We start from the raw sequence: 25,949 nt of genomic DNA, 5'->3' as shown, positions 1-25,949 counted from the left end.
CAGACCTCAGAAATGTGAGGCAGACGCTCTAACCAGTCGTACACCGTGCCGCCTGCATTAACATTTAACTTTTTTTTTTTTTCAACTATACCAAATCTGGTATAAACATTTCAAACTCAAATATAGTGTGATATCTTGTAACACTGAACATTTTTTATATATATAAAATGTGACATCATGTAACATTAATTCTTTAAAAAAAATACAGCTCTATATGTAAATAATATAATAAATTAATTTATGTAAACGTTTTTTAAGTCCTGGTTCAGATTAAATGTATTAATAGTGTTGTATTGAATTAATCCAAATGATTCATATTATTACACTTACAATATTATATTGACTCTTGCTATCAAAAACTCTGAATTTTGGGGGGTGATGTGTTGTAGTTTTTTTGTCTTTAGTCTTCGGACCGTTTTTTCACTGAACTAAGGTAGAATAATACATATGTTTTTATCGACCACTTTTCTTGCGGTTTTACAACATGACGTACCGTACAGACGTCAGACGCCTGACAGTCACTTACGTCATACGGTAACTAAAAAAAATCGAAGTACATTTCTCACCAGGCGTCCACTCTTGTATTGTCATAAACACATATTTTTTTGTACATATATTGTTCGACTTTGCACGGGAATCTATTTCTAATGGACGCTACTACGAGGGAGGATCGGAATCTACGCCTCACGCAGCTAAGGCAACATTATTGTTAGCAAAACTTGCTAAGCTACGAGGCTAGCGTATAGCACCCGAGAGCTAAGCTATGCGTTAGCCTTAGCTTGCTAAAAGCACTGACAAACCGACAAAGGTAAACAACTTGGAGTCTTCTACGTGTATCTTTGTGTAATAACCCCAAGGCGGTCTCTGTTAACTTAGTTGACGTTGTGTTGTCGTCGAAGTGTGTTGCGGGGGGAATATGTGCAGCAACAGCGTCAACGAAAAACAATACAACCCCCCCCCCCCCCCCCCCCCCCCCCCATCACTAGCAAGGCCGACTTTGCTGGTGTTGGCTAGCACATTCTAGCGTTCTATGCCGCCAAGAAGTCAACTTTTTGTTTTTTTTACCCTCCACTGACTATACTCGGGAACACTCTGCTGACCAAATCCACTTTCGGTGTGCTAATCTTTTATATATAAGCTTCTAATATTACAGGCGCTACCGTTTAAGTGACGGTTGCGTTTTTGACGTGCTACATTAGTTTTGCCGGTCACCCTGTCATGTGTATGTGAAGGTTTCTATAATTTTAGTGGCCACAGGTGTCCCAGGTCCTTACCGCTTATAAAATAACACATACATTTGTAAATGTGGCATTCAAGGGTAGTCATATGCTTTATACCCCCCACCCAAAAAAAAAAAAAAGTTTGCCAGGCTTCTACACAGCTTATTAAATAATGTTGTCTTCATAACATTTTATTTCGTGACGTTTCCCACCACAATGTTTGGGAGAATTGGGGGGTCTTGAATAACCCATTCAGTAATTGAATAGCAGGACATTTACCAGTAAATTGTCATCTTCAGACACCCACTAATCAGCAACTGTGATATAACGCTGCCACCTTGTATAGTGTCTAAAATATACATTATGAGCAATCTGTCTCTGATAAACCATTGACTCTGACACTGACATGAATTCTGCTGTCCATAATGTACTAGACAAATATTTTGAACGTAGATTAAATGATTTGGGTAATTTAAAGGACTAATCAAACTGCATCAGCCATACTGCAAAAAGAGAAACTTTGAAATTAAGATGACCGTTATTTAATGCAGGATGGTCCAAATAACTTAACGGTCCCGTATTTTGGCTATTTAGACCTCCATCGGGTGACTCTCTAACATGGACTTAGTATAAAAGTGTCAATTTCATTAAAAAATAAAATAAAAATATGAGTGTCCACTAAAGGCCCCTCTGACTGCTACTTTTGTTTGACCCAGTTTTGTATGTGCTTTGTCGATATTTAGCTAAGACCGCTCCCTTGAATGGTTGCCTCCGTGTAGAAGACCCACTTGTGAGGGACACGTTACAGACCAAACTAGTAACTGAAGCATAATCAATTTATGGAAAAATAATAGTCAGTTTAATATATCATCAAAGTCATTGTTATTTGAAGCTGTAATATGAATAACCTGTAATTGAATCTGAAGCAGCCTCAGAATTGTATGTCTCACAAGCAGAGGTGGCTAGAGTAGCCACATATTGTATTCAAGTACTGTTACTTTAGAATAATATGACTCAAGTAAAAGTAAAAAGTAGTCCTCCAAGTTATTACTTAAGTGTAAGAAAGTACTCTGTGAAAAAAACTACTCAACTAATGAGTAACTAGTGATTAACAACTCATTTATTTTTAAATAAAAATAAAATAAAAATAACTAAATAAAATATTAATGCAAATTCAGATATTGCTGAACAATATCACGTAATCTAAAACATAATAAATGCTTTATCCACTAAAATGACTGAATGAAGAAGTTGTTTGCTGAACAAACTTATTGATTGTGTGTGTATGTATGTGTGTGAGTGTGAGAGAGACAGAGCGAGAACAAGACGTGTTTTACAGTAACTTGTGACCATAAAATAGTGCTAATGTTGCCGTATGCACAGCCAAAACAACAGCAAAAACATCTGCGACTTACCGCAAGGTGTTTTCTCAAGTTAGAAGTGGGATGAAATATCCAAGTTTGGGCAGTGAAAAAACTACGCTGCATGATAAAGCTGTTGTTGTTCATAGTCTGTCATGTAAACACGAGTCGCGTGCGGCTGTCATGACTCACTTTGATTGGCCCGCGAAGCCCAGTAGAAGACTTTGTGTCCAGACGTGTGACTTTCTTGTGTCGTTTGATTGGTGAACTTGAGTCAGACCTCACTGTGGTATTCACGGTGGATTGGAGCAACAGCGCCCGGTGCAGAAATAAAAAACGAAAGTCTAAAAATAGATCGTGCACGCAATTATTGATAAATGAAAGTGGCGAGCGGCATGTACATTATTGTAACGGAGTAAGAGTACCGTTTCTTCTTAACATAAATACTTGAGTAAAAGTCAAAAGTATGCTTCATTAAAACTACTCTGACAAGTACAATTTATTCAAAATGTTACTTCAGTAAATGTAACGCAGGAAATGTAGCACGTTCCCACCCACTTCCGCTAACTAGTAGGGCTTCTTATTAATCAGTACCCAAGAAATAGCTGTTTCAAAAAGGTTGGTGAGTACATCGCTCCTCCTCATGTGATATTGCTTAATTGTTGTTTGATCATTAAACAATACCAAATAAACAACAGTAATCGGTTAATGAACAGTGATCTAAAAAATGATTTTGCAACAAATTTGAACGTACAACTTTTATGTAAAATAATTTGTTATCCTATAATTTGATTATTGGTTGGAGTAATCAATGGAATAAACAATTCTAAAAGTATTCGATAGCGACCGCCCTAGATTTGATACAAAAGGTCTGATAAAGCAGGGTTGGGCCATGTGAACTTTTAAATTGGCCCACCGTGCGATTCTAGAAACAAATAAAACCCAGAGGAGGTCTTGCACAAAGCTCCAAAAACATTAAGCATACTTTGCCTTCATGGGCTGTGTTCTGTGGTATCAAAGACAAGGATTCAATGTTTTAAGAAGTGCTTGCACCATGACACCACCTATTTTACGACAAAGTTATTGATCTTGTTGAAGATGATCTGTGACATGCAGTTCACCTTAAAACACTCAAACTGTATTATTGTGACACTTAATTAATTTTGTCATTCATTTAGCTGCTATGAACAGAAATGGTTTGTATTTGATTCAGTAAGAACTGATAAAGCAGGGTTGGGTCATATGTACGTATGTGATGTCATTCGTTTCGGCTCCTCTTGGGTTTCTAGAAACCCAAGAGGAGCTGTTTTAAAAAAGCCCTCAAGACATTAAACCCAGAGATGCTCATAAGGTATAATAATATAGATTTGTTTGATGGTTGCATACTTTTTCTTCATGAATTTTGAATGTTGGACATGTTTCTAAACTCCATACAAAATGTATGAACAGATTACTTTCTGTTGTTTCCTATGGGGAAAATGGTGAATCAAATTGCGGCAGATTGTGGTCCTAGTGACGAGCATGTCTGCCTCACAGTTGTGAGATCCAGGATTCGAATCTGTGCTCTGGTCTAACAGTGTGGAGTTTTTATATTTTCCTCATGCTTGCATGGGTATTCTCTGGGTACTCCAGCTTCCTTCCACCTTCGAAAGTCATGCATGTTAGGTTATTAGAAGACTCAATTGTCCATAGGTGTGAATTTAAGTATGAAAGTCTGTGATTGACTGTTGACCAGTCCAAGGTGTGCCCCGCCTCTCGCCTAAAATCAGCTGGGAAAGTCTATTGAAGTGCTATTGAAATGAATGGAGGACCTTATACAAATTTTAAAATTCCATCACAATTAAAATGTTAACATCATGTTTTTCTGTGTTTTTCTGCTTTATTAGGTGGCCAATGTGATCCTGAGCATGCGAGAGTGACTCTGCAATCTCTTTGGACTCTTCCTGTCAGGATCACTTTACGAGGACCCCCCCCCCCCACCCCCCCACCCCCCCACCCCCCACCCCCCCAAACAGTCCACAGGGTGATTTGACAGGATTTTCCATTATGTTTTGCTGCACCTGAACCATGTGAGGGTCTATGAATGGTGTCCGGGGAAAAGACTGACCCTGTCTGTCCCTGAAAAGTGTTCTTCCCCACCCCTTTTTGCCCCCTTCATCCCCTCTACCCCGTCCAGACATTCTTGAGCTCCTTACCTAAAAAAGGAGGCACGCCATGATGTTCAGAGACCAGGTAGGTATTCTCACGGACTGGTTCAAGGGCTGGAACGAGTGCGAACAGACAGTGGCTCTGTTGTCCCTCCTCAAGAGGGTGTCCCGCACACAGGCTCGCTTTTTACACATATGCCTTGAACACTGGTTGGCGGACTGCACAGAGATTCATATCCTTGAAGCGGAGGCCAACAATGCAGGTAGATGAACATATATTTCAATATTGATATACAGTGGAACCTCTAAGGTGGAACAAAGTCTGTTTTGGGATGCTGGTGAACCTCCAATTTCATTTTAAAACAGAGATATTATGTTTCATGGTCAAACTGACACTCCATTAAAAAATGTAATAACTGTATAGGCAATGCTGAATGACAGAAGACCATCATTTGGAGAAAGTGTTTAAAAGAAAAAAGCCAAAGTAAAAGCACTGAACTGAGGTATGCTGAGGTCTGTAGGCATCTTTGAAGGTTCCCCTGTATATCCAAATTGTGCTTTGAACATAATAAAGAACCAGCACTGATTGAATGTCCTCTGTCCTCAGCCATAGTTAACCAGTGGCACCAGGAGCCCAAGGAGAAAGTGGTCTCTTTGCTCTTGTCCCATCTGCCTTTGTTGCAGCCGCGCAACAGCGAGGCCAAATGTGAGTACATGAAGCTGCTGCAGAAGGTGTTGAGTCACACCATTGAGAGTAGCTTGTTTGTGGAGGAGAGCAGACAGCTACTGTCCTACGCACTCATCCATCCCGCCACCACACTGGAGGACCGCACGTCCCTGGCCATGTGGCTCAACCACTTGGAGGAGCACTTATCGGGCTGTTACGCGCCATCCACACGGCCGCCACCCAGCCCATACCACCCGCGTCAGGGCTCGGACGAGTGGCCCAGCTCGGCCGAGGCCCTGGAGCCCGGCCACGCCTGGCACGACAAGTCTCCCTCGTCCAGCACGTCTCCTGCAGGCCACAACGGGCATATGGCTTTTCCGGGCGGATTGTCTTCTCCTGTCAACAGCAATAACACAGGTTTATATATAGGTCACACTTTAAAAACTGCATATAACACAGTGTTGCATTTAAAATTATTATTTTTTTTTTACATACCTCTCCTCATTCCCAGGACTAGGTGGGCAGATGCAGCCGAGCCCTCTGAAAAAATCCATTATCCCCTCCAGTCCCCAGGCTTGTGGGTCCGAGTGGCTCAGCCAGGATGACACAGGGAGCCGGCAGAACTTCCTCCCGACAGATCACGCGCCCCTCTCCCCGCAGAGTAGTGTGGCCTCCTCGGGCAGCGAGCAGACAGAAGAGCATGGCTCGGCACGCAACACCTTCCAGGAGGACGGCAGTGGCATGAAAGGTCAGCGGACTCTCTCTCTTATGTGACGCTGCAGCAATTTAAACTGACCTGTCATTTTGTCCTGTGTTTTTTTTGTTGCAGATGTTCCTGCGTGGTTGAAAAGTCTCCGCCTTCACAAATATGCATCACTTTTTTCCCAAATGACCTATGAGGAAATGATGATTCTCACGGAGCATCATCTGGAATCACAGGTTTGTAAGACTTGTGTTAGATACACAAAGACCTGGCTTAGATTACAGTGGAATTTCCAAATTTTAATGGGCATTCGGTAGTACAATTCTGAAACAGCCCCAAATCGTGCCATTACAAATTTTTCAAGACTTCAGCATATCTCAAGACATTTCCACTCATCTAAAGGATTACCTCTACTAATCTGTTTCGCTGTTTCTTTGGCTTTTTCATGTTCTTTTATGACGCTGCTGCAGATGAAAAAGTAGAGAAGTGTGATAATAACCATCAAACAGGAATTAGAACTTTGTTGAAAAAGTAGCATAAAAACTGGGAGGCTAAAACATACAATCAACGTATCCAGAGACGTCTGCTCAGTGAGCAGCGAAAGGATTAACAAAAAGTATGAATATAATAAATTAGATTTATATAGCGCCTTTTAAGGATGATAACTATATAACTGGAAACGGAACTTCTTGCGACTTTGGGGTAGTGTAATTGGTGGACAACCACCACCGGGACCATAAAGCAGCAACACCATGAATCTAGGATGTACACAATCATTAATCCTGTATTCAGTAGTTAAATTATTCATCACATCATTCATCACAAACAAACCACCTTCACATGAGGCTTATCAATAGTATTAGCTAGCATCCTAGCCTAAATAACATGCTAGCACAAACTGACGTGACATTACAGCTGGACAAAAAATGTCCGCACTAGCACTTTACACAAATGGTATGAACTCAACTAAACTCAACTTCATTTATGTAACACTTTCACAACAGCCGCAGTTGTCCTAAAATACAAGTCATTAAACTCACCTTTTGGTATTTAGATACATGTTAGGGCATACAGTGTAGACAAATTGTCACGGCAAAGGAGACTACACGGGGTATTAATAGCTGCATTGGAAGAGAAGCAGAAAAACACTTTAAGCTTCACTTGTCCTGGTGCATGTGGTGTTTTTAACAATCAGCAACAAAGCAGGACATCTCAAACGGAGATGAAAATCCCTATCAATTAATTAAAGCTAGGGATAGCTGGGATAGGCTCCAGCAGCCCGTGACCCTAGTGAGGATAAGTGGTAAAGAAGATGGATGGCTGGATGAATAACAGCTACGCTTTACACGATCAGGATTTTTTGGGCCGATCAGCGAGTTTAAAAAAACGATAAACCGATCACCGATCCGATCAAAAGATGGAGCAATGTATCTATTTAAATGACTTGTTCATTTACTTTATGTACTTGTGTACTTAATTGCTCAAACAATTATATTTACAATAAATAATGTATCTTTGTTCGTCTGTTTATGCCAGTGAGGCATAGTGACAGACAGAACAACGGGTCTATTAGATGGCAGGAAGTATAAACAGTAATTAATGTCTCCACTTTTTATGACATTTTTGTTTGTTGGTGTGCCGTGAGATTTTCAAATGTAAAATTGGCTCCACAAAGGTTGGAAATCACTGCTCTAGTCAGATCATGTACTCAAATCAGTCAGGTCAAACCAACATTACAACATGACAGAAATAATGGCATAATAACAGCACAATTCCACCAGATGGCGCCAAAGTAACATGTATCGCTTTGGCCAGAGCACATAAACCCCGAATAAAGGATCTGCAATAAAATGCAAATTCACGAATGCCAGCTGGCGAGTATGCGGGGGTTCACTGTATGCCTTCCGGGTAGCACAGTGATGTAGTGGTAGGCACGATGCGAAGCCGCTCCTATGCGAGGTGAGAGTCCACTCTGCTTAAGGTGTCAATGCAGTCGCTAATCATGGCAGCAAATAAACTTGACTTGACTTTATGATGTCACGTTGAAGTTTCATATACTTTGATTCAGGCTGCAACTGCATCCGCCATGACAAGGTTGATGCAGTAAATACATTAAGATAACAAATATTGAAGCCATAATTTAGTCACGACTAGACTTTACGTCGATCTGATCGGTGTGATCGGTATCGGCCGAGAATTTGCATTTCATGCTGATCGGCTTTCATGTCATAATTCGCCGATCCGCTCAATGACGTCATCGATGGGCTCCACAAAAGACATTTAACTCCGCGTCGCCGTCGCGTATGAATCCAAAAGCTAGTTTATTTTTAGCCTTGTCACGTCTTGTGGCGCAGTATTGTAGCTATCTGACGGCCAATAAAGTTTTTTTCAATCTTGTCGGTGGAAAAACACGTCGTCGGTATGGGACTATTTTGCGGTGTCTCAGACAAACAACACGTAAGTTATTTGCAGTCTGCACAACTGAAGTACGTCGTGGGGAACGTCATCTAAATGCTTCAACACAACAAATTTGATCGGGCACCTGAAGAATGTACTCAAGGAGGAACATGCCACGTTCAAGCAACGCAGCGTGGGCGGGAAAAAAAACCCGAAACAAAGGAAAAGTTAAACGGATGCAAACTCTGGACAACACCCGTCCATATAGCCGCGACAGTGAGTAAGTTAGAGTAAGCATGTCATTAACAGTATTTATTAAAGTAATTTAATTGCAAAATAAAGTAATTTAATTACAGTTAGCACCCATTATTTCTGTCATGTTGTAATGTTGAGTTTACCTAAATTTATGTCAGTGGCCAATCCTTGAAGGCTCCCCAGAGGTCATTGATGTTTTCACTTTTGTCTAAAATGCTAGAGAATAATTTTGAGCTGGGATGGGCTCCAGCACGCCCGCAACCCTAGTGAGGATAAGCGGTACAGAAAATGGATGTATGGATGTATGGATATAGTACTCAGTATATAGTACAGAAGTATATACAATAAAAAAACAAGTAATGTAAATGGACACATTGCTCCATCTTCAACTTGTCTATGCTTGGTTGGCTGCGATTGGCTGTGAGCCAGTTGAGGGTGTACCCCCACCTCAATAATCAGATGGGGTAAGCCCCCCCCACCCATAGCCCTAATAAGGACAAACAAGCTAGATTACTCCTGTCTCATCAATGGTAAACGCTTGTGTCCTTAAACCTGATAATACATCACCTTTCAATGAGGCGTGAAATTAAACAACTTACCCCGCCGGTCACACATAGCGGCGGCACGATTGTTGTCCCTGCTCCTTGGCATAAATGAAACAGATGGTGATTGTTTTGTTGTGTAGTAACATTATAGATGGTTGGGGCAATAAATGACATGTCTTCATCACGCACACTCTCGTTATCTCTCTTTCCTCTTTAGAATGTCACCAAGGGAGCACGGCATAAAATTGCCTTGAGCATCCAAAAACTGCGTGAGCGGCAAAGTGTGCTGAAATCTTTGGAAAAGGTAATTTACACAATGTTTTGTTTAAATTAGTTCATTTTCTGGGACCAATGAGTGGGCAATAATTAGTTGTCATATGACTTGCAATTCAGCTGAGTCAGGAAATTCCCCTTCAGCTTGTTGGCTGGTTGGATTTTAGGTACTTCTCAGACTCTTGTGGCCGACTAATCTTCCTTCTCACGTGTTTGCAGGACATTTTGGAAGGAGGAAACCTGCGTAATGCACTGCAGGAGCTGCAGCAGATCATCATCACGCCCATCAAGGCCTACAGCATGTTGTCGCAGCCGGCCAGCGCTCCTCCAGAAGCGACAAAGTCAGCAACGGATAAAGAAACAGCCCCTGAGGGATTCCATCATTCCCACAGCACGCCTACCTGTGATGGAGACTCCTCGACGACGCCTATCTCGGACGGCGACATTGCCGGACAGTTCACCCGAGTCATGGGGAAAGGTAAGAGATGCCTGTTTTTTTTTTTTTTTTTTTACTTACCTGTGCAGTGCTTAGCAAATATATTGTAGCAGCTCCCAATGGAAGGTTCATGCCCCTAAATAAATAACACCGGGCCTGTTCTAAAAATAGTTCAACAGTGTGATGTTTTTGAATATTTTTGCCATTATGGTCGTGAAAATACGGTAAATTAAAAGCTGCTGAAACACAGCGTAGCAGTGGTTCGAACGTCTATCTCACAGTCCAGGGGTCCAGTGTTCGAATCTCTACTCGTGTCTGACTGAGAGTTTGCATGTTCTGTGGCGAGTTTACATGTTCCAAGAACATGCCTGTTGTCGGTTCATTGAAGACTCGAAATTGAACATTTAGCAGCTTCCTATCCTGTATAACAGTTCCAAGCTTGGTTAAAAACACAAACTTAGACATCAGAAAGTGTGGAAAGGAAGCACAGCGAGAGAAAAACACAGCGGTGATTCATATGTGCCGGTTGCGTTCCAAGAGTCATCAGCTCTGTAGCCTCGTCTCACTCGATAGAAACAAAACTGGAAGTCGTTGCCACGGGAAGTCAATTTCAGCCTTCCGAATAAGATTCTGATTAGCTTGCCCTGATCTCTGTGGTGTAACACGTGACTGACAGTTCTTCTTAGTCAAATTTCTATTTTCTCAATTCAACACGTTGTTATCCTGTTGTGAAATCGAGTTGAGTTCTGCATTGCATGTTCCTTTCAATAATGGAATGAAACCCATTGGTGCTCCCATTTATAACTTCAAATGCAGATATTTATTTTTTGTAACATTTGTGTAATACAGTAACCAGTGTCTTCCTGTAGATATTGTCATTGATTTTACTGAACTTAACTGAATGGAAGTACGCTAAAGTGCTTTCTCTTATTAAATACACTATATAATAAGTTAGTCAATATCCTTGTCAGCGTGCTGTGCTCATTCCACATGAACACGCTCACTTCTTTTGTTTCAGTGTGCACGCAGCTGCTCGTGTCCAGGCCAGATGAAGAGAATATCAGCTGCTACCTCCAGCTCATTGAGAAGTGTCTAATACACGAGGTAAGTGTGTGTACCTGATGTATATTCAGCAAATAGTGGCCAGGTGAGCGGCACGGTGGACGACTGGTTAGAGTGTCTGCCTCACAGTTCTGAGGACCGGGGTTCAATCCCCGGCCCCGCCTGTGTGGAGTTTGCATGTTCTCCCCGTGCCTGCGTGGGTTTTCTCCGGGCACTCCGGTTTTCTCCCACATCCCAAAAACATGCATGCTAGGTTAATTGACGACTCTATATTGCCCGTAGGTGTGAATGTGATTGTGAATGGTTGTTTGTTTGTATGTGCCCTGCGATTGGCCAGGTGGTGTGTTTATTGACTCAACCGCAGATGGGGTGGAGACTCTCTCTCTCTCTCTCTCTCTCTCTCTCTCTCTCTCTCTCTCTCTCTCTCTCTCTCTCTCTCTCTCTCTCTCTCTCTCTCTCTCTCTCTCTCTCTCTCTCTCTCTCTCTCTCTCTCTCTCTCTCTCTCTCTCTCTCTCTCTATATATATATATATATATATATAAATATGTACACACACTCATATTAAACTCATATTGTGTGTGTGTGTGTGTGTATATATATATATATATATATATATATACACACACACACACAGTGGGTATGGAAAGTATTTAGACCCCCTTAAGTTTTTCACTCATTTTTTATATTGCAGCCATTTGCTAAAATAATTTAAGTTAAATTTTTCCCACATTAATGTACACACAGCACCCCATATTGACAGAAAAAAACTGAATTGTTTAAATTTTTGCTTTTATTAAAAAAGATTTATTAAAAAAGAAAAACTGAAATATAATACAGCCATAAGTATTCAGATCCTTTGCTCAGTATTTAGTAGAAGCATCCTTTTGAGCTAATACAGCCATGAGTCTTTTTGGGAATGATGCAACAAGTTTTTCACACCTGGATTTTGGGATCCTCTGCCATTCCTCGGCATCGGCAGATCCTCTCCAGTTCTGTCAGGTTGGATGGTGAACGTTGGTGGGCAGCCATTTTCAGGTCTTTCCAGAGATGCTCCATTGGGTTTAAGTCAGGGCTCTGGCTGGGCCATTCAAAAACAGTCACGGTCACAGTCAAGCCACTCCTTTGGTATTTTAGCTCTGTGCTTAGGGTCAGTGTCTTTTTTTAAGGTGAACCTTCAACCCAGTCTGAGGTTCTGAGCACTCTGGCGAAGGTTTTCATCCAGGATATCCCTGTACTTGGCCATGTGCACCTTTTCTTCGATTGCAACCAGTCTCCCTGTCCCTGCAGCTGAAAAACACCCCCACAGCATGATGCTGCCACCACCATGCGTCACTGTTGTGACTGTATTGGACGGGGGAGCAGTGCCTGGTTTTCTCCACACATGCCAATTTGAATTAAGGCCAACAATTTCTATCTTGGTCTCATCAGACCAGAGAATCTTATTTCTCACCATCTTGGAGTCCTTAAGGTGTTTTTTTTTTAGCAAACTCCATGCGGACTTTCATGTGTCTTGCATTGAGGAGAGGCTTCCGTCGGGCCACTCTGCCATAAAGCCCTGACTGGTGGGGAGGGCTGCAGTGATGGTTGACTTTCTAGAACTTTCTCCAATCTCGCAACTGCATCTCTGGAGCTCAGCCACAGTGATCTTTGGGTTCTTCTTTAACTCTCTCACCAAGGCTCTTCTCCCACGATTGTTTAGTTTGGCCGGGCAGCCAGCTCTTGGAAGGGTTCTGGTCAGCCCAAATGTCTTCCATTTAAGGATTATGGAGGCCACTTTGCTCTTAGGAACCTTAAGTGCAGCAGATTTTTTTTTTTTTTTAACCTTGGCCAGATCTGTGCCTTGGTACAATTCTGTCTCTGAGCTCTTCAGGCAGTTCCTTTGACCTCATGATTCTCATTTGCTCTGACATGCACTGTGAGCTGTAAGGTCTTATATAGACAGGTGTGTGGCTTTCCTAATCAAGTCCAATCAGTATAATCAAACACAACTGGACTCCAATGAAGGTGTAAAACCATCTCAAGGCTGATCAGAAGAAATGGACAGCACCTGAGTTTAATATGAGTGTCACAGCAAAGGCTCTGAATACTTATGTCAACAATTCTGTTTTTTTTCTGTCAATATGGGGTGCTGTGTGTACATTGAGGGAAAAAAATGAACTTATATAATTTTAGCAAATGGCTGCAATATAACAGAGTGAAAAATTTAAGGGGGTCTGAATACTTTCCGTACCCACTGTATATTAATATATAGTATTAGTGTATTAAATATTTATTATATCAGCAAAGTTATTTGTTTGTTTGCATAATAGTGCGTGTTTTGATTTTGACCTTTGAGATGCGCACAATAAATGTTCTCAAAATTACATCATATCTTGTTTTACTTTTTTTTTTTTTTTTTTTAATCAATTTAGCTTTGCTAAAGGACAATACAGTCTGATACCGGTATTTATTTTAATGTACCATTCTGTCAATAAAACTGTCACTACATTATTGTATATTTAGCAATGTAGTCCCAAAACATCGTATTGAATAAATCCAAACTGAAATAAAAATTATCTGTCAAATATTTTGTCACTCAAAACGTAATGTAATAAAAATATGAAAATCTAAAGAAAATATTAGATTTTATATTAGTCTTTCTCGTGGCATGTGGCAATGCAGAATGTTCCTGCGAGGTGATGATGGGGTTGACATCTCTGGGGATGGCCACTATTTGAAGAAATACAATTATCACCTTGTACATAACTACATACAAAATGACTGAAATCCTCAAAATGAGTTGTTTGAAGTTTGGGGTTTTTCTTCTAAGGCTTTCACAGAAACCCACAAAAAGCGTCTGGTTTCATGGAAGCAGCAGGTCCTCAAACTGCTCCGCCTAGTCCCTCGGAAAGCCATGCTGGACATGCCCGTGTACCGACAGAAAGGGTGAGCTGAGCGTGCCTTTGAAACCTAACCGCCATTTGATGTCAAGTACTTTCAGCAGGTTCAAAATTGAGTTCTCCTTATTTAGTTTATTTCACCTTATTGTCTTTTCACGCTCCAGCTGGGCCTACGGGTCCAACTCCCTCCCCACAGCAGGCTCTGTGAGCGGAGGCGTGGGCCGACGGGGCCAGAGGCAGTTTCAGATAACACCGCGTGGACTCCAGGCTGGGCGAATGGGTCTGCTGAGTCCCGGCGGCATCGGCAGCGCCTCTCCTCGCCACACGCTCACTAACCCCGCGCTGGCAGGCCAGGGTCGACAAGTTAGTACAGCGAGCCCAATGTGCTATCTGTTGCTTTATTCCACTCTTATAATCATCACAGCTTCGGTGACTGAGCCAAATGACACTGGCTGACGTGACTCATTGGTGAATTTCTCCCGGTTTTTAGAGCCTGTGGTTTGCCAACCCCGGGGGCAGTAACAGCATGCCAAGTCAAAGTCGCAGCTCTGTGCAGCGGACCCACTCACTTCCTGTCCACACCTCCCCGCAAACCATGCTCATGTTCCAACAGCAAGGTACTGTATCAAGCCTCTCCCATCCGCTTCTATCATACTGTATTTCTTCAGATAGTCCCTCTAATACAGTGGTTCTCAAACATTTTAACTCAAATATGCCCTAAAAAATAAATTACTCAACAAATGACAAATAAAATTCAGGGTGGACCAAAAGTAGGTACCTTTCATTTTATATTATTTACAGGTTTCTTTTCATGGCATCTTTTTCTTTCTGATCTCCTTCCTTCACAGTTGCTTTTTACTCCTGCGTCCATTCCCATCAATCCTTTCTTTGCTGAAACCTACTTTTCAGACTTCTTTGTTTGTGTTTGAGCATTCCCTCCTTCCCTTCTGACTTCTTTTCTGCCTTCCTTTCCCCCAGGCCCATTTTTTTCTGGCATCTTTTGTTCTTCTTTGTTTTTGAGTCTGGTGGCCCTCATTTTTCTCTTGATAATACCCCATAGATTCTCAATGGGGTTTCGATCCGGTGAGTTGGCTGGCCAGTCAAGCGCTGTGATGGCATGGGCATCAAACCAGGTTTTGGTGCTTCTGGCAGTATGGGCAGGGGCCAGGTCCTGCGGAAGATGAAATCTGCATCTCCATACACATCCTCAGCTGAAGGAATCATCCAGTCCTCTAAAACATTCTGGTATACTGTTGCGGTGACTTTGGATTTAAGAAAGCAGAGTTTACCAACACCTGCACTGGACATTGCACCGCAAATCATGACTGACTGTGGATAATTCACACTTGACCTCAAGCAGCTTGGGTTCTGTTCTTCACCCGTCTTCCTCCAAATCCTTGGCCCTTGATTCCCAAATGAAAGGCGCAGTTTAGTTTCAACTGAAAAGAAAACCTTGGACCACTGTCCAACAGTCCAGTCCTTCTTCTCCTTTGCCCATTTGAGACACTTCCTACGTCTGCTCAGGCTCAGAAGTGGCTTGACTCGAGGAACCCGACAGTTTTAGCCCATTTCCTGGATGTGTTTGAATGTGGTGGTTTTTGAAGCTGTGACTCCCGCCTCCTTCCACTCTTTTTGGCTCTGCTAGATTCTTGAATCTTCTCTTTTTGATAATCAGCTGAAGCCCACGGTCATCTATTTTACTGGTGCATCTTCTCCTGCCACATTTTGTCCTTCCACTAGACTTTCCATTGATATTCTTGGACACACCACTCTGTGAACAGCCAGCCTCCTTAGCTATGCACTTTTGTGGCTTATCCATCCTCTGGAGGGTATCAATGATGGTCTTCTGGCCAGTTGTCAAGTCTGCAATCTTCCCCATATTGAACCCAACTGAGACAATTGAACCAAACTGAAGCAATTTAAACAAACACACAGTGTGTGTGTGTATATGTGTGTGTGTGTATATAATTGAGTTTAGTATATGATAATTGTGTGACACTCAGTTTAAAACATTTATGGCCTGCTAAATTTGGGCTGAAATATTTTTTTTTTTTTTTTTTTTTGAATTCCTGATTTTGTGGGTTTTATGAGCTGGAAGCCCAAATTAAAAATAAACAAATAAATACTTGAAATTGTTTAAATTGTGGGCCCTGAATCTATAATCGATGAAAGTTTAACTTTTTGAATGTAATTACAAAAATAATGAAACTTTTCCATATTCATTTTTTTTTAAAAGGGTCTGTACCTCAAGCAATCTGTGAATTAACGTCCTCTCCCGAGCATTGGTGGTGACCACCACACGTTTTTCCTTACTTTATTATTCCCCCCCCGCCCTCTCTCCCAAACAATAAATTTGCGCGATCTGTTATAGTTGTCGTCGCCATGGTAACGAGTGTATCCGGTGGTGTTTGATTTGACAAGATAAAGTCCAGTGTTGGTATAAGATGCGGTGGTATCAGAATACAAGATTTTATTTCAGTAGTCTGACAAAGTGCAATCATGAAAGACCAAATTTGTTTTGTAGTCTGATCCATTAAGAGGGTCTGTTTGAGGCACCGCAAAAAAGTCCCACATAGCCGAGTGTTTTTTCATCGACAAGATTGAAACAAAATTGGCCATCAGATAGTTACAGTACTACATCACAATACACGTGACAAGGCTCAAAATGAACTAGCTTTCGGTACACGACGGCGACGTGGAGTAAATGTCCTTTGCGGAGCTGATCTATGACGTCATTGATCGGATCGGCGGATTAAAGCCGATCAGCCGATCATCATGAAATGCTAATTATCGGCCGATACCGATCAAGCCGATCAGATCATTGTAAAGTCTATTGTATACTCATATCTATTGATAACTATGAAAGAGAACACTGGAAACAATGTACAACGGCTGCATTACCTATTTCTCTCTTGAAAATGAAATTAGGATGGTACGCTACAGCTGCATCAGTTCGCAAGGTACGTTCAAGGACACTGTAAATGAGAATGAAACTGTTCCTTTGTAATACAGTACAAAATAAAAAAAATTGATTACTAGGAAAATTATTATTTATATTAGAATGCTTTAGTTAAAACAGTATATGATCACACTGATAATATGGGTTTTGTTTCGTAATATAAGAATAGTTCAATTATTTTGTTAAAATAGTCAGCCAGACCTGCGAGGAATGCAAAGTTATCAATGTCCTTTCAAAAGTCCTGTTTTTGTTTTAATTCCTCATTTAAAAAATACAAATAAAAACACCATTCAAGCAAAACGATTTTTTTCATGTTTTTCAGATTGTAGGGTGAAAGCTGCAGCAGGCAACTAGTGTGGATTGAATGATGTGGCAACAATGGGACAATGAAATGCCAGTATTTTGAGATTAGTAGCCCATCAGCAACATATTGGGAAAAAAAATAACAACTTTGAACTACTTCATTTTTGGACCAGTGAACTTTGTTTAAAATTTTGAATTATGAACTATGAACTGAACTAGTTCATTTTTTTTAATAAAACTTTGAACCATTTTGCGTGGAAAATAAATTCTCCCAACACTGATCATGTATTATTTCACATCGCAATATGTATCGCAGGTTTGAAAAAAATCGCAATGTCATTTTTTTCCAATATCGTATAGCCCTACTGGACATATATCGGTAGCTTAATACAGTGCCTCCCAACCACGGTGCTGTGGCACATTAGTATGGCGCGTGCAATCCTCAAGTGTGCCTTGGGAAATTGTCCAATTTCAGTTCATTGGTCCAAAAATTATTTATTACTACAAATCTATATTTGTTCATATATCAATCATATAACATTTAGTGGCTGGCAGAACAATTAAATGTTCTTCCACTAAATGGCAGAAGATACAGTTGACCTGTTTATCCACCTGTTGCCTTTCATACAACACAATAATAGCTTTGTGTTCAACTAAACAGGCCCAGTACATTTCTGAATCAATTGAGCCCAGATCAAGATTATTTCACACTGCAAAAACTAAACTCTAACCAAATATTTCAAATCAAGGCAAAATATGCTTGCTTTGTTTCCCAAGATATCTTCTTACCAGGCAGTTTTTGTATAAGAACATTTCTCTTGCTTCAAGCAAGATACTATAACTTATTAAGGTTGTATTACTGTTTGAGTAATCTTATCTTAAAATAAGAAATGCCGTAATTCTATAGATATGAGTAGTATAAATATACTAGTTTTAAGACATTTGTGGGTTTTTGCTTTTTTAGATTTGCTAAATTTACAATAACAATTTTGCTTGAATTAAGTAATATAGTCTTCATTTCATTACTTTTTTTCTTGTATTTCCTAGTTTTTACAGTGCAGTATGTGTACTTTTTGATACTGTATACATTTTGTGATATTTTTGTCGGTGCGCGGTGAAATTAAAACAGATTCACTGTCATTGACGACTGTCGAATTCAAATATCCATGGAGACTGGCAGTGAAGGAGTTTTAAAGAAAGTGCCTTGGCTCAATAAAGTTTGGGAAATAGACGTCTCTCCCATCTGCGGTTGAGTAATCAAACACCACCAGCAATAACTTGCAGAAATATGGTGTCTGCGTTTTAACACACTTGACTTTGAAAGTAATCTGCTTACGGTCAGAGGACGTTCTGTCTGTCCTTTCTTCACAAAAAATATGTATTAACACATCATAGAAAGAGAAGCTCGAGGTAACGTCATCCAGTAGTGAGCACAAATTGGACAAGCCAGTTGTAGCATCTGTCTTTCTTTGTGGAGGAAAAAAGGTATACTCCTATCATCATAGATTTCAATAAATATGGTGGGAAGCAGCCGCACATTTTACAGTCGAGGCAGTGTCGTGAAAGAGGTCAGCGTTGGACTTGGTTGGAACACGAAAGGGCCATTAGAAGAGAAATCTGCAGCACGGCATCTGGCAAACGCTTGTGTGTGCCTTGCAGATTGTGCCAGATTGTTTACAGCCACATGCTGCTCGCCTTATCTTGTTATTGTGTCTCCAACATAGAGGGAGAGCGGTGTTCTGTTGCTGGAATATGACCAATTACTTTTTTGTTTTGTTTTAGTTGGTGAAGTTGTGTAGCACGTGTGGTGTACAATAATAGCATACAATATATTTTTTGGTTTGTGTATTAAAACAAGAGTTTCCTATTATGACTATTGCAAATTTTCATTTTCATCTTCGTAAAAATGAAAACTTTATTTTCGTAATGTTACAACTGTATTCTAAAATTACAATTTGTTTTTTGAATTATTACAACTTAAGCCCCATAAAATTATGACATTCCTATTGATATTATCCATCCATCCATCCATTTCCTTCACGCTTATCCTCACGCAGGTCGCGGATGTGCTTGAGCCTATTCCAGCTATCTTTGGGTGAGAGGAACTGGTTGCCCTGAACTGGTTGCCAGCCAATCGCAGGGCACATATAAACAAACAACCACTCGCACTCACATTCACACTTACGGGCAATTGAGAGTCTTCAATCAACCTACCATGCAGGTTTTTGGGATGTGGGAGGAAACCGGAGTACTCGGAGAAAAGCCACGCAGGCACAGGAGAACCATGCAAACTCCACACAGGGAAGGCCGGATTTTAACCCGCAACCTCAGAATTGTGAGGCGGATGTGCTAACCAGTCGGATCACCGTGCCACCCTATTGATAGTACAATTCAATTATTTTATTTAAAATAAAATTAAGACTTTGTAGCACAATAGTTTTTTATTGTAATATTACAACTTTAATTTATTAATTATGCCCTTTTTTCTATTACATCTTTATTCTTGTAAAATTAGCACTTTATTCATGACTTTTTCCGCGTAAAATTACACATTATTCATGTCAAATGGATTTTTTCCTTGTAATATTAAAAAATTACTCGTAAAAATATAACATTTTCCTTTTTAATGTTATGAGTTTATTCTCTTAGAATTACGTTCTCATAAAACTGCCTTTTTGCCATAATATTATGACGTTATTCTCTTAAAATAATAATAACAACCATATTCTCAAAATATTTAAATTTCTTTCTCTTGACAGGACAATTTCGTTCATGCTTTTTAATTCTATGTCTCTATCCAATACTCCTTCGTACAACCCAATCCGGTATACACGGAACTTACTTTCGCATTCGGCAAAATGGGTCTACGCACTTCTACCCGGTTCGTCTTCAAACAAGAAGAAGAAGAAGAAGAAGACAAAACAATCATGTAATCAAACCGTAGTCTTGCTCATTGGCGTAGCATAGACAGGAAGTCAACTGTTCTGTTTTCTGGGTTTGCTTACGTGATGTTCCGCATACAGCGGATTTGGAAATGATGAAGAATATGAATTTAGTAATCCCACGAGAAATATCTAACGCGAAATTATAATTTTCACTTTGTATCATTGTTAGATTGCCAAGTTCCAGGCGCAGACCTGGAGATAAACCCTACGCTAGAGTCGCTGTGCCTCAGTATGACGGAGCACGCCTTAGGGGGTGAGTTTCCTTTGCTGCGCTCACACTATCCTAACACTCTCTAAAAACGTCAAGTGAGTGGTCCCGGTAAAATGTTTTAACATGTTCTCATCTCCATGACAGACGGAACTGACCGGACATCAACGATATGAAAAGAAGACTAGAAAAAAAGAAAAGCTCCTCATCACCCAGCACAAATATTTACGTACGCTCGAGCAAACCAGGCAAAGCAGTCACTACATAATGACAAAAATACTGTGTATATGTTCGCTAATATTTTTGTACTTTATTATATATATATATATATATATATATAACTAAGTTTATTATTAAGAAAAATGGAATACAGATAATTATATTGCAGGACAGGGAGGAAGGTTCACGACCGTGTCACTTGCAGGACTGTGACATGGCGCAATTGTGAGAGCGAGAAAAGGATCGGTGCTGTCTTAAAAACGGCCCTGTATGAGTTCTCCTTCTTTTCCCTATTCCTCACAGTTCTGCACCACCTCGCGTGTAGATCGGCCAGATGTAAGGCACTTTTATCCATACGGCACTAGACTGTAATTGGCTTAAAGAAGACACTTTCGAGAACCCGAAAGGCTTCTCAAAAGGTTAGTCTCTTTACGGTCTTCTCCAGACATGTTTTGAGAGAATGAGCACGTAACTCAACAGCAGGCATCGCCTTTTATTTAAACGTTCCACCCTGAAGACTCCTCCTCTCCACTAAAGCCAAAGAGAAGGGTTGATCGGTCGATGGCTCATTCGGGAAGGATTACTTGCAACAGAATGGTTTAACTTCAAAAAGCAGTTGGAGAATGCTTGGCTGCGCTTTGCCGGTGTTATTTTAATTGTTTTTTTCTCCCCCCCCCACCCCTTTTTTTAAATAACTCCCTACTGCGTCAATGATGATGAATTATCGCGTTGTGCCGAGGAGCTAGGGCCGGCAAAGGGTTGTACTATTGCACAAGAGCTGATTTGAAATATGGATCCTCTCCAGTGACCCCTAGTACAGGGGTTCCTCGCTTTTATGACTGCATTCCATTCCCATGGCGGCAGTGTAACTCAAATTTGTACTAAGGTCGAAATGTGTCACAGTCATTCACTAACCTATGCTAAAGCTGTAGTAAGGTCATAATAGCAAATATTTGTATGAAAAATACTTATAGGCTATAAATATAAAACAATCCAATGAAAAACAGAAAGTACAGTGGTAACTGAGTGACAAATTATTCTTACACAGCGGTGCGAACTACTTTGTAACATCAAAACGTATGTGTGGACCGTTGTAAACCGAGGACCCCCTGTATTGTCGTAACATTCACACATACTGTACATAAACAAATGAGAAACAACACAGTGGAACCCTTTCTCCAAAGAATTGATAGAGAATCCCTAATATAGCTAACACTCTTGACAACTGGCCAATAAAACCCACTCTGGGACCCCAAAGTACACCCTTTATAATCACACGTGACGATTTGATGACTCATGCGTCTCCAAGGTGCTCCAAGATGGCCATACTTTTCCGTTACTGTCTGTGTTTCAGTCAACCCTTAACATTATCGCGTGGTATCAGTGTTGAATCGTTTAAAAAATAATAATAATAAATAAACAAAAGAAGCGGTCTTCTAACCCGGCCTCTGTCTTGGAATGTGGCAGAGCGGAGGTGCATGTACGTTTGAATATGGTCACAATATGGCTCACTTTGTTTGTTCGGTTGCTTTGTAAGGCAGGGATGACCGAATTTTTATTTTGTGGCAGCACCCATAGTTAAAAAGCAAAGATAGTTCTACAGTGGAAACCCCAAAGTTGACTCCAAACTTATTCTAATTTCAGGTTTTCCCATAGGACATAATGTAAAAATTCGTTCCACAGTTAAATTTTCAGCATCATACCCCAAGGATCAAGAAGTCTAGTAGCCTTCACAAATCCTTTTGTCTTGCTGAAATTAGCCCAAATCGGCCCTATCTCATGCATGTGAGCCAGCCCTCATCTTGGAACACATGCTGCTGGGCCTATAAGGAGTATGGATTTGGTTACCATGACAACTAGCGGCAGAGCAAGGGGTGGGTGCACTGACAACCCTGAATCTAAAACAGCGGGTGAGAACTGCGAAGCACATGCGCGCCCCCACGAAGACAGCATGGATTCTATTTTCCCTCATGGAGGCAGCACTTCAGCACCAAGTCGCCAAATTACACTTGTCAATTTCTGTGCTGACCTCTGTATGTGGCGCATGCAGTGGGCCCGTCACCAAATACAAATACACTGCCACCCCCACCTTGTCAAGTATGTGCCACTGATCAGAAGCTAATGCTAATCTGTGCATCCAACAAAACTCAATGGCGGTCTCCTTACCTTTTTGCTTTAATGTACTATTTCACCAATCCGTGTCAAGACTACAAATGAATGGCACTTGTGCAAAGCTACCACTGGCTAATTTAACCATACGAAATTCCCTGCACATTTTCAGAAGTAGGCAGCGAACAAAACATTTACTTGGTTGTTAATTTTCACACTTAGAATTACAATCTTTATTGTCATTGCACAGTGGTTGGTAGGCAGTGGGCACACACTCCAGAGACCCAACTACTTGTACAAGCCATAAAAAAAGTCTTGAGTCCTGTAATATGTTCTCTAGATAATTGTATGTAGTTACTCGCTATGTGTTCAGCTACACAATTTTTACCTTTAATAAAATAAATTCCATTTAATTGATATTTAATGAATTGTATTGCTCCTATTTTAAACTAAGCGGCCCGACACATTCCTATCTCACAGAGCTAACTAATATGATGATGTTTGAGCCTTTGAACTCTCAAGTTTTGTCGGTAGTTCAACTTTGGAGGTTCCACTGTATACTCAAACCTGTTTTTTTATAACTCTCCCTTGATATGGATAACTTATGCTTACTTTGTATAATCGCATGTTTTTTGCCACACTAATACAGCACTGTTGTAGATAAGAGGACAACATGGTGAGCAGACATTTTGCAACTAAAAGTGTGTGTGTGTGTGTGTGTGTGTGTGTGTATATGTGTGTTTATAACGCCTGTTTACATCTTTCTAAGATAAAGCCCATGTCATATTATATGGAAAAAAAAACAATTTTGCGTCTGCGGATCTTTAATGGCTTCATGTTGTCGAGTTACATTGCAGTTAGGTTTTCTTCAGAGCAGGCTCTTGAATACATCTGACTTACTGAGAAGAAAAAAACAAACAAAAAAAACACATCACACTCGTGCCCGACAAGGACCTCAACAAAGACAGCTGACATTTTTAGGACTTGTTACATATGGCTCAGATTGTCCTTTCCAGAACCAAGGTGCTGCAGTAGAGTACAGTACAGTCGATGTGCATGATGAAGCTGCAGCAGAGCATGACGACGCTTTTCTGAGCCACAGTCGATGATGCGTAATCTGTAAAACACTACACAACAATACAAGGCCAAGGAGTACTCTGTTTACATTCCAGTGATGCACTTCGTTTTGGCACTAGTACAGGGGTGGGGAACCTACCTGGCATGGGACTTGTTCCAGCTCAAAACTATAACATAAAACCCACAATTGCTCATAATAGGCTACTCACAAAAATGTATGGATATTGGGCTCTTGGTTGAAATTTCAGGATGAACCTGAAATGCACTATAACCTTTACAGTTTAACTTAATTTGACCTTCTCTCGCTAAACTTTTGAATGCAGTTCTAACTTCTCAGTGTTTCAGCTTTTAACAAAACTCGCAGTGCTCTGTAAAAGAGCTGACTGGCAAAATTCAAAACAGGTGTAATAGATTTCCCATGACGTCCGCATCTGCCTTTCTGTAACTCTTCCAGTCTGTCTGTCTCTGTTGCAACTTGCAGATGGCATTCTTCACACTTTGAATTCAGTGGTCACTTTCCTCTGAGAACATTATTTTTGTTGTTTAATTGTTAAGGTGCTATCTTGGTCTCGAGATGTAAAAATCTGAAAATCATGATGAAGAGGACTGTTTAAATACTAATTGAACTAGGAAATGTATTGGTCCATTCACGAATCAAGCACCTGTTGTGAAATTTGCTGTTCAACTTTTTATTAGCGAGCAACAAGTTGTGCAAAAAGTACAAAAACATATAACAGCTGGACATGTGCAGGTCAAATTAAGTTAGTTAATAGTGCATTTTAGGTTCATCTAGAAATTTCAGCCAAAAGCCACATATCCCTAGCTTTTTGAAAGTAGTGTATATAATAAACATTAGTTGGCACATATTGTTCCATGAACATACTAAGGATATCAGAGAACTAAAATGGTTCCCCATTCCTGTACTAGCACACGCAGTCACATTGAGATCATCGATGACCCTGCCGAGCTTGATCCATGAATTGAATGCAACTGGGCTGTTGCGGTTTTCTTAACACAATTTATATTTCATTCTGATGACTTCCCAGACATTTTCTAATGTTTTATGAAATCTGTGCATCACATGCTTTTTTTTTTTTTTTTAAACTGTTAGTCCTATTTGTGAATTGGTCTGAAGTGCAGCATCCATCGGGGTCATTGACAGTCCTAATAAAGAAGTTCAGTTCTTTTTGCAACAGAATCAGTGGCGTGTCCGTTGATTTGGATCCTCATTTTGTGACTTAATAAATTGCAAAGAATGTTTCACTAATGAGTACTAGCACTAGAATTAATATAAATGAATGGTAAAACTATGAGGGGGGAACATTGTGAGAAATAAAACATGATATTACCAGAGACAAAGTGAACATTAGTTTAGGAGGGTTATGGCCACATTGAAAATAATTATATAATTATATAATTATATAAAAAAGTTATATATATATATAGTTATATAAAATATAATATCGCCAGTGTTCAGTTTACCAGTGAAACCCCAAAATTTTAAGTTAATTATTTAGTTAATTAAGTTAATTATTTTCTTCTTAAAATGACTATATTTGGCACCCTGGCTGTTCATTACATTTTTATTACTACTCTAACTCATGTAATATGATTTTTTTTTGCTAAATTACCATTTAAGTCTTGAAAATAATTACTGGTATTTGGAAGGGGAAATGTTTTATTTTAAGGGGGGGTTGGGGGATGGAAAGGTGACTGTTTAGCACATCTGCCTCACAGTTGTGAGGACTCGGGTTCAGATCCCGCCTGTGTGGCTCCGATTATCTCCCACATCCCAAAAACATGCATGGTAGGTTGATTGAAGAATCTTAAATTGCCCATAGGAGCGAATGGTTGTTTGTTTATATGGACCCAGCCTCCACTCGTAAAGTAGCAGTCAAGCCAGCAGCCCCTAATTTTGTTCATACTAGGCATTACGGTAATAGGTCGCCAACTCGTGGCGAAAGCCACCTTCAAAATAAAAGCTTCCCAACAATACAGACGTCAATGCTCTTCGGTTAAGGAATGCAACCTGCAAAGTTAATTTGCATCTTGAGATGCATTAAAAAATTTAGTTTATTTGATATCTTATGAAAAATAAATGGTAAATGGACTTCACTTATATAGCGCTTTATCTACACCATCATAGTGCCCAAAACGCTTTACAAATACTCACATTCACACATA

General features: G+C 40.3%; 1 protein-coding gene across 1 annotated transcript; it reads left to right on the top strand.

Moving 5' to 3' along the window:
* Positions 1–519: 519 nt before the first annotated feature.
* Positions 520–24,963, top strand: LOC133405187 (protein Smaug homolog 2). Its single transcript, XM_061681936.1, has 13 exons — positions 520–808; positions 4,468–4,991; positions 5,336–5,812; positions 5,907–6,143; positions 6,225–6,334; positions 9,513–9,599; positions 9,788–10,046; positions 11,023–11,108; positions 13,876–13,991; positions 14,110–14,308; positions 14,436–14,562; positions 20,322–20,405; positions 20,508–24,963. Exons 2-13 carry the CDS (start codon positions 4,796–4,798, stop codon positions 20,534–20,536), a joined length of 2,007 nt encoding a protein of 668 aa, XP_061537920.1. The 5' UTR covers positions 520–808; positions 4,468–4,795; the 3' UTR covers positions 20,537–24,963.
* The last annotated feature ends 986 nt before the right edge of the window (positions 24,964–25,949 follow it).

This window comes from Phycodurus eques, chromosome 7 (genome assembly GCF_024500275.1).
Source record: "Phycodurus eques isolate BA_2022a chromosome 7, UOR_Pequ_1.1, whole genome shotgun sequence".
NCBI classification, from domain to species: Eukaryota; Metazoa; Chordata; class Actinopteri; order Syngnathiformes; family Syngnathidae; genus Phycodurus; species Phycodurus eques.
The sequence above is the reverse complement of the archived record's forward strand: the minus strand, read 5'-3'. Positions and strand labels throughout refer to the sequence as shown.

What these genes read in the sequence shown, in the direction of transcription:
- LOC133405187 (XM_061681936.1), top strand. Translation starts at nt 4,796, where the DNA reads ATGATGTTCAGAGACCAGGTAGGTATTCTCACGGACTGGTTCAAGGGC. An exon ending in GGACGGCAGTGGCATGAAAG is followed by an intron (nt 6,144 to 6,224) that starts GTCAGCGGACTC and finishes TTTTTGTTGCAG; the next exon opens with ATGTTCCTGCGTGGTTGAAA. An exon ending in TGGCAGGCCAGGGTCGACAA is followed by an intron (nt 14,309 to 14,435) that starts GTTAGTACAGCG and finishes CCCGGTTTTTAG; the next exon opens with AGCCTGTGGTTTGCCAACCC.